Below are 9,746 nucleotides of genomic sequence, written 5' to 3'. Positions count from 1 at the left end.
GCTTGTGATGGATGAAGGGCCTGGCGACACACACCTGCACTTCTCATCCACCACCACATCGTATAACTAAAGGTTTGGCAGACTGAGATGATCTCCTACATCCGTTAGCCTGCTGCTGTCAAACACAGTCATTCTCCACAGACAACTCTGTCACATCAACCCTCCCACCGCAAAATAAACCTACCTTGATGAAAGACTGCTGCATGTCCATCACAAAAACACAAATACACTGTCGCTGACACCGGCTGGAGCGCTGCACTCTGTCACAGTGACATGAGTATCACACTGCGGTGCCTGGAATAAGGTTTTGTCACTCCAATAAGTATTTTTAAAAATTTAATCTTGTGCAACCTTTCAGCTTCTACAATGTATCTGAATCAATAAAAGCCAAAATACTGTGATGGACCTCATCAGATTACCTGTATGTCTGATCCTACAGCAGGGCTGGTTGAAGCTGTATAAATGTACTCCGACCTTTGAAAAAATAAGTAGGTGATTATGGGTCAGAAATGTCAGTCATCCTTAAATGTTTTAACTGCACCATGAAAGTGTTATAAATGTAAATTCACAACAAGTTTTACTTGAGGCACTCTTTAGTAGAAGCTTACGCAGAACCTGTACGCAAAATTATATGAATTCCAGGAAACATTTGACAAATTTGACCAGATTAGGAATAAAGCATCAAACAAATAATTACCGAAAGTTGTTTTGCTCTGATAACAAATTACACTTTGTTTTGATTACACTGTCAAAAAATGAAATGTTAAAGTTGGCTCAGTGCAGTTGGTGTCATAAGAATTTGGACTTCAGGTTCGTAAATAGAGTCTGGGGTCACAAACAGAACCTGCTCTGGTACTATACTGAACCCTGATTGGTTAGAGTGTAGCACTGAAGGAAGAATTGTCACAGATCCTGCACATTTTACTGTATGAAGCTGTGAAATATAATTGAATCAAGTCCCCAAAGTGACTTAAATCAACATAAAAATAGACTGAGGCAGGTATCTTCTGCAAAACATGAACACTGATAACTTCTTCCTGAGTGCCTTTTCCACAATGAAGCGTTTTATCAGGATCCAAACAGATTTCTCCGACTTTAGTTTCTGATCCAGTACAAAGGCTCTCAGTCGTTGTTGCTTTGTTTGTTGATTCTCTGTCAGACATTGTTTGTTTGTTTTGATGTATTTTGGAGAGGTATTAAACCATACGTCGGAGTTGTGTGCAAAGTTGGAGGGTTTATAGGCAGCAGATGCACGCCGGGATCCTCAGCAGGAGCTTTGTCTTCGTTTCATGGTTGACAATGATCTTTGTGCTGCTATCATATACAAACTGGGGGAAAAAAAAAACAACCTCTAACATATGAAGCCGAACAAAGGACTTTAAGGCAACCACATGTGTGAGTGTGTGTTTCCACTGAGCATACATACATTTGAGGTAATAACACACCTTGAATCTTAAGAGATGAACCTCTGAGAAGAGATCAAACATCACAAGCACTGGGATCAGCGTGCCCTCTCTGATTTAACTTCACTTGTCTTTGACTCCTAACCACAGACAGAGACCTTTCTATCACTGGCTCTAACAGGCGACACAAATACATACAGTATACTTGATGTAATGTACAGAATCAGAGTGTAGAGTAGAGTACATGCTGCCATGCAAACACCACTCTATCCCTGCTCTATCTAGGCAGAGGCAGACGCAAGTTATGGAGGTTAATACTCCCTCCCTGTGTTCCCACCAGCCCAGGTAATTTTGTTATTCCATTTGTGCCCTCTGTCTACACCCACCCCTGTCTGCTGTACATAATGGTCCCAGCCCTGAGAGGAAGCAGGCATTTACTTATACAAAACCTTGAGGAAATCCCTACCAATCCTCAGGGCTCACGTTCAGCAGCGCCCAAAACACAAAGGCTATGCAAATCTGCCCAGCCTGCGTTTATCTATCCTCGGTTTCCGTTTGCACCACGGGAACCAGTATTGTGCCGTGCGTGGCGATTATCGCATGTAATTTACATAGAATACGCACAGGAAACAGTGCACTGATCTCTAACAAAGCAGGAAAGAGTCTCTATCGGCTCAGCAGCTATCTGACGGCACAGCAAAATTACAGGTTTAGCTGTGGGGTATTAAACCTACAAGGTGTTTTTTTATTTCCGGTGTGCAGGGAACACTATCTCCTCCAAATGTTGCTTGTTTATCTGCCTTGTTTGTTTTATAACCCAACTCTAGCAGCCCCTTTCCCGAGGAAGCTGCATCTTCAGCCGGGCTAATCTGCCCTCTGCCTGTGTTTCCTTTGTCACTGAATCCATGTATCAACACAGCGAGGTGCAGCCAGATCGAGGAGGTGTGTAATTGCACAAAGACACTCATGATAATATAGCTGGGAGAGTGAGTGTGTGTGACTGACTCAGCCAACACGAGACATGTTGTGAGTGTGAGGAATGGAAGTCATAACACTGCAGCATGGCTTCATCCATACAAAGGCTGGGTCTGTAAGTACTCAATCAGAAACTTGAGACATAAGGGCGAGATGAGAGATCAAATTCCTGATGCAGACGCTTTACCTGCGGGGGCTGCCCGAGGAAGAAAATCCCACAACTTGCTGCTTACCTTCGGCTGTGGGTCATCTTGAGGTCACTTTAGATAATGAGTCACATTCAGCTCTGGCTTCAGCTGAATGCTAAAGCTGCGGCACATGAAATGCAATCAGACCTGAAATATAAGAAAATACAACAGCACACAAAACAGAGGAAACGCGGTGGATAAAAAAAAAAGCTGCAACCACGGTGCAACAAAAGCAGTTGGACACTGATGAGTAGGAAGCTGTTTGATTTGTCAGAAAGGTTGCAGAAAATCTTCTGTCATGCTCTGCAAGCAACTATGCAAACATTCATTTAGAGGAGATGGAAACAAAGTCAATGAAGTGGAAAGGGAAATGGTTTTTCTACAGCAGACTGCATCATTTTTGAGTGAGCTTACACAATAACACGCTGGCTGTGGAAATCGAAGCCAAACAAACTTGTGACACAGTGACGGTGCTGAAGAGACACTTCCTCCTCCAAAGATGTTTTTTATCTGAACAAACCTGCTAGAATAGGTAGGCATGTTGACAATATGGCATTTACTGTACACGTGTTTTAGACTTTTGGATGAAGCAGCCAATTTATGGCCAACAGTCTCAGAAATATCAAGTACATTCAAGTTAGAATTCAGTTTTGATTATAGCCTCCACGTTTCCAAGTTATGCCTCTTAATTATAGCGAAAAATCAATGTCATGTATAAATACACAGTGCAAAGATGTGCAGTGTATTTTCTTGTTAGCAGTATTAACAGTTGATCTGAGAAAAAGACAGCTGGCTGCTCATGTATCATCTGAATAGCTATGTTAATTATTGGGTGGTTGAGTGTGGCCGGTCAGGAGACTATATCAAGCAGAACAGACACCCATCTGATTTTGTTCCAACAGGCAAAAGTACACTGCCATCATTAATATAACACTGATTCTTTCAGAACAGGCCCTCCGAAGGCCAGTCACAAGCCTAGCATGGGTTTCTCACAGTACAATAGGCACCCTTACAGGCTTATCATCCCCGTCATCTTCATCATTATAATAATCATCGGTGGTATGATGTGGCTCAGTCATCAGTTATGAGTATGACACTAGTGACTTCTCTTTTTCTACTAACATTTTGCAAACATAAAAGCAGGCCTGTTGTAAAATATGCACAAATAGTGAGTTAAGGGGATTTTTAATCTGACCTCTGCAATGTTAAATGTAGCTAAAGAGAAAAAAAAGAAAAGAAATCCTATACATGTTTATACACGTTGAATTTGGTGCACCACCATGACAAATGAACACACAACCACAAATACATGACTGTTAACAACTGCTTTGGGGTTTATTTTACAATTGAGAAAGAAATGAAACAAACTAATCGGTGCTAAAAAGTTTTTTTTCATTTTTTTTTTTACAATATTGTCGATAAAACATTGAAATGTATAGTCATTGTGCATCGCTTATTTATTTTCCACACCATTTCATGCATCAAATTGGATGCAAGTATAATTAAAATCATTTCTGTAAACCAAGCCAAAGAAGCTAAATTTGTATTTTCTTTAAAAAAGGACATTTTGTAGCTCTACAGCATATATCTATATACACCATCTGTTTTTATTTTTTTATCATTTTTGTATATAAAATGACAATATAAAAGTTAGAGAATGCACACACCTTAAGATACAAAGAATGTTGAGCTGTTTCAAATGGTAAGATATGTCTTATGGAGTACTGACATTTCACTGGTAATCATTTACATGTAACAGACTTTTCTCTTTACAGTTGAATAAAGCGACACAATTTAGAAAGAGAAAGTTGTAACAAACCATACAACTGGAAAATTGCTATAAGGTGATACTTCACAACAAGGAAAAGTTTTTTGAGCAAACTTGCATACTGACGGCCATTCATTTTCACTGATTGACTCGTACCCAAAAGCAGCATTTCAGTTTTTCCAAATGTTCACGTGATCTTTTTTCTAATACACTGACAGATTTATGAGCAGGCCATTCATCATCAAAAACACTGCAGTGACAGGAACCCAAAAAACAAGAGGAGGGCAGGGGGGGAAATGATAATCCTTGATCTTTTAAAATCAATCTGATTTTGACAAATGCAAGATATTTCAAAACATGTTCTCTTTACAAATTCAAAAATTCAGCTGTCTAAGGTGCTACTTCAGTCTTTCAGGGTATTCTTTCATTCTTTTGGTGTATACATTAAATTTTCACCTTCTTCATATCAAGTATTATACAGTTTTCTCTTCCACCAATTCTCTCCACTCACCACTTTTACCATTGAAGCAGTAGTTGTATTTTTGCCATGAAAAGATTAAAATCTTGTGTTTAACCTTGATTCACTAAAATACATGCACAGATCAGACAAATAGCATATAAATATATTACAAAATAAGTGTAAAAAAGCTTGGCAAAACAAAAACAAATCAACATGAAAAGACATGGTCCAGTCAGGCAGTTATCACAACAAAAAACTATAAGACTGATTTTTTCTGGCGGCTCAGTTCGGCCCAGTGCAGTAACTGTGAACAATGTCATTTTAGTGCAATGAAATTCTAGTCAGTTCCACAGCTGTCAGTCTCTACCCTCAGCTTGAGACGCCACTTAAACCTTCTCCATCTTGTCTAGCTTCTCCAGTTTCTCCAAAGCAGTGACAAACACCAGGTGGTCCTCTGGAGACTTGCCGTGGGTCTTGCTGAGGTGCAGTTTGACTGCGTGTTTGCTGACGAATGTCCGATTGCAAAGTCTGCACTGGTACACAGAGCCTGTGTCGTCCTCTGGCGTGGTCAAGGCTGACAGGGGGCTGCCGAATGTCATTTTGTCTGTGATCACCTTTGAGGCAGCCTGCTGCTCCCGTAGGTGCTCAGCTGACAGTTTGGACAGGTCCTTCAAGCTGAAGCCCAGGTGAGACTCCAGGTGGCTGATGTAGGAGGAGGGAGTCCTGAACTGGGAGGCACAGTCACCACAGAGGAACACAGGCTGGCACGAGTCCATGTTCTTGAGAAACTTGGTGCCCCCAGTCCGTCTCAGCTGGTACTTGACATTAGCCAGCCAGTGGGATATGGTGGTCATGGAGAGGCCTGTGAACTTACAGATGTGGACCCTTTCCTGAGGGCCCAGGTCAGTCATGGCATAGCGGCCCTCTGGGGTCTCCCTCAGGCTGGAGGCAAACTGTGCCTGGAGGATGAGGAGGTGCTGGGGATTCCAGTTGGACTGCCTCCCTTTCCTCTTCTGCACTGGGGAGAGGTCCTCTAGGGCGTCCTCAAATGCACTACCATCGGCATCCGACTTCTCTGAAATGGAGGAGGGAGTTGAAGATTTGGGCGTCAGTCTGCCAGTGAGGTTCTTTACCATATCAGAAATGTCCATGAGAGCATTCTCTCTCAGGGGAGAGGAGACAGTGTCAGGGAGGGAAATGAGGGGTTTGTTACCATTTACACTATTGTTGGTCAAGAGCGCACTGCTGCTGTTGTTATTGTTATTGTTGCTGTTAGTGGAGGACTTATTTTTACTCAGGTCTATGGGCTGGTCACTGTTATCATATAACGGATAGTGGTTGATGGGCTCAGCTGGCTTGCCCTGAGGAGTTGGGTTGAAAGCTGGCTTATCCATCATGCTGTTGCTGATTTTGTAAAGCATAGACAGTGGGTCTGCAGCTGGGCTTACTGGTTTGGAGGCCTTACCCAGGTGTGTGTTCATGATTGACTGGAGTGCGCTGAGAGGGTTGATGAAAGGAATTTCTGGTGAGTGATCAGTGATGATGCCAAGGCTGTTGCCGTTAGTTACCGGGGACTGACAGGCCTCAGAGATGTTCTTTGAATGGTTGTTGTGGCCATCTACTAGGCTCTCTTTGGGCTCCTTCTTGCAGATGAGCTCTGAATCTACACTGCCTGGGCTGCTACTTCTCACACCTGATGGATTACCTACAGAGAGGTCATTTGGGGATGCTAACTGCTCTCTCTGCTCTCTCAGTGCAGGGGAGGGGGATTTTACTAACGATGGGGGTCGGCATCGCTCCAGGCTCACCATCTTCTCCTCCTTTTCTTTCTTCACAGTGGCAGCTTTCCCTGTCACTTTCTCCACAAGCTCCTCCATGGCAGTGACATTGCTCCTGAGGGGGGTAGGGGAGGAAGGGCTCCGAGGCGAGTGGATGACTGAGTTGGGGTCACTCACCAGGCCTCGTAGCCCACTGTTAAAGATCGGCTGCATCTGGACACTCTGGACAGTTGGGGGCAGAACAGTAGTGGAGCTTTTCATGGCACCCTGCAGCTGGTAGGCTGCATGGATGCTAGGATAGCCACCCCATGTGGGTGTGCCTGTCTGGGCCTTGCTGATGGCACTGGATACTGTGTTCTCAAGGGATTTAAGAATATCTAAACCCTCTTTGGGTGCCTCCTCAAGATCTTCTTCTCTAAGATATTTATATGATGTGGCGTCAGTCTCAGATTTTTCACCTGAGTCATCCTTCTCCTCCTTAATTTTTTTCTCCACTGACTCACCACCATCAAACTTTTCGTCATCACCTACTTCCCTCTTTTCCTCTGAGCCTGAGGAGAGGGCGGGGGACACAGGCTGGGATTTAACACTACTGGGAACAGGGAGTCTGGTGGTGGTCGGTGGCAGTGGGATAGACTGAATCTTCTCCTCCACCACTGGATCAAAGACCAGCTGTTTGCCCTTCTTGGATGCAGAATTTGTGACCTTCAAAAAGTGACCTGTAACCATCATGTGGGCAGTCAGCTGTTGCAGTGTATCATGAGAGCTCCCGCACTCCATGCATTTGAGGATCTGGGCTTTCCGAGCTTCAAACTGCCATGTGTAGCTGGCACCGTTCTGGTAACCATAGCGGTTGTTTGGTGTAACATAGGGGTTAGGTACAGCTTTTGAATCTTTGCCAGCATCCCCAAGGGATACGCTGCCACCACCACTACCAGCATGGACAGAGTCTGGGGAGCATGGGGAGACTATAGCATCTTGGATAGCTCGTTTTTTAGCTGAAGTGGGCACCAGTTTAGTGGCCAAGGCTGGCACCGGTTCTTTGAGAGGCACTTTCTGGTAATGCTTGGTCTTGATCATGTGAACGCTGAGATCTTGCAGAGACTCAAACGAGTGGCCACAGTACATGCACTTCAGCACCTTCTGGGCATCCTCTTTCCCCTCCATCTCCATCAGGGAGCGCTTGCGTGGCTTGGACCAGCGCTTTCCCTGATCCTCCTCTTTGTCCTTGTTGTCATCACGATAATGGCCTGTCTCATTCATGTGGACTGTCAAACCCACCAGTGTGTCATAGGCAGCACTGCAGTCTTTGCAGCGAAACTTGCTTGCACCGGTGAAAACTGAGCCATAGAGCTTGTTATTCTGCCGGTAGAGCTGCACTGTGCTGAAGAGGCTGGGCTCTGGTAAAAGGTGGTAAGGGGTCTGCTGAAGAGTTTTGGCAAGTGCTGCCTGGTGCCAGTCATAGGCTACACCACTACCATTGCTAGCCCCACCACTGCTGCTCCCACTGCTGATGGTTGCACTATGGCTGCCAACAGAGCTAGCTGCTGTGCCATTAGTATTGCCACTTGCGCTGCCTGTGTGGTTGACAGTGGCGCTGGAGCTCCTGCCATTGTGGTGACTGCTAGCCATGTTGACCCCACTGCTCTTGTTTATGGTTGTAGTTGTGGAGGCAGAGGCAGTTGAGGCAGGCTCCGGAGTAGTGAGGGCACTGTTGACACTGCCTGCCGCAGCAGGCTTAGATTTCATGATGTCCATTGTGATGCTGGACCAAGAGGCATCAGAGATGAGGTTTGCATAGACGGCTTTCATCTGCGCCAGGCTATCCTGGAATGAGAGGCCGTTGTTGGGACGGAAGGGCAAAGCTGCGCCTTCCCTCTCCAGACCATCCGTGGAGGAGGTGCTCTTGAAGTCTGTAAGTCGGTCGCTGGCATCACTGAGTGGAGACCCATATCCGGCATCAGGGTTAGTGCCATTGCTGAGTGGTGAGTCTCTGTAGCTAGGTGGCTGGCCTCCATCCACATCTTCCTCTTCCTCGTTGCACAGGAACTCATTGTCCTGGCCGTCTAATGAGAGGCCGTCATCCTGCAGGTGCTCTTCCTCATCGTGAGGGGCTGCCTTAAGCTCATCCTCGGGCATGTACGCTGGAGCACAGAGAGAAAGAGGAAGAGAAAGAAGATAAAAAAAAGGGGGGGGAGAAAAGAAGAGAGAAAAGAGGTCAGCTCAGTGAAATTAAAGATTTACAGCACACTAACAGGACCACTGTCAAAATAACACGGAATGAATACTCAATGATAGGAGATGTAAGCTTTTATTCTCATCCAGTGAGAGTGTGTATGTGTCCGTATGCATGCATGCATGAGTTTGTGTGTATTTTACACACATGTGGCTCTGAAAGCCAGTGGTGAAAAAAGCCTCCAAGGGAAAAATAAATCACTGAGCTTCTGACAGTTGTCCTTTTCCTTCCCAACTCCCTATTCCTCCACACATGCCTCATGTTCCCCAGGAAATGACTGGCTGTTTGGCCTTGTTAGCCAGCTGCATGCTTACATGTTCAACTCCCTATTTCTCTTTCTTTCTTTCTTCCCCAAGCTTTATTGCCTCTCACTCATCCAATTCATGAAGTTCAGCTCCTCACATGCTCAGGTTATGTAACTGATCAGGGAGGGAAAGAAACAAAACGCTAATCTGGAGATATCACAGCTTTTCCTAACCCACTCTGATGAGCGGAAGGTAATTTTCATTTGAGCTAATAAGCAGGAACTGGTAAAAACAATGGTACTTGGATTGAGAATAGCACAGTGATTGTTGAGGGAGGGATTCTTGGGCAGACAGTTTATGCATTTGCACAATCTGCTACTGCTCTGTGATCCAAAATGGCATGCACAATGCTTACAAGAAGACAGAAGAAAGTGAACACATGATCAAAGATTGAGGTGTGGGGAAAGGCAACTAGAGAAGGCTGAGATGTAACAGGTTTACCTGTAAAAAATATACAAAAGCATATAAGATATAAGGCTACACCAGGTGTGTGTGTATGTGCGTGTGTGCTAGGGAGGACACAGCAAGCATCAGTAAGTAGGAGAGACAGGAGGTTGTTAGGGGGAGAACAAGTGAATGAAAAGAAAATGTGAGGGAGAAAGAAAAAGTGAGCAGGAGGTGGTGGGTTTGGTG

General features: G+C 44.8%; 1 protein-coding gene across 2 annotated transcripts in view; it reads right to left on the bottom strand.

The window, feature by feature from the left end:
• Nucleotides 1-3,876: 3,876 nt before the first annotated feature.
• LOC139613397 (teashirt homolog 1-like) overlaps nt 3,877-9,746 on the bottom strand; it is a 36,582-nt gene continuing 30,712 nt past the window's right edge. For both annotated transcript variants that reach the window (XM_071470011.1, XM_071470009.1), the window contains exon 3: nt 3,877-8,716. In XM_071470011.1, the coding sequence (XP_071326112.1) occupies nt 5,181-8,716 (3,536 nt within the window). In that variant the 3' untranslated portion in view covers nt 3,877-5,180. The remainder of the gene's footprint in view (nt 8,717-9,746) is intronic.

The sequence above is a fragment of the Trachinotus anak genome, unplaced genomic scaffold, assembly GCF_046630095.1.
Source record: "Trachinotus anak isolate AG129_WGS33_773 ecotype Australia unplaced genomic scaffold, CSIRO_AGI_Tana_v1 ptg000032l, whole genome shotgun sequence".
Taxonomy (NCBI): domain Eukaryota; kingdom Metazoa; phylum Chordata; class Actinopteri; order Carangiformes; family Carangidae; genus Trachinotus; species Trachinotus anak.
Note: the sequence above shows the minus strand (reverse complement) of the source record. Positions and strands in the feature narration are given on the sequence as shown.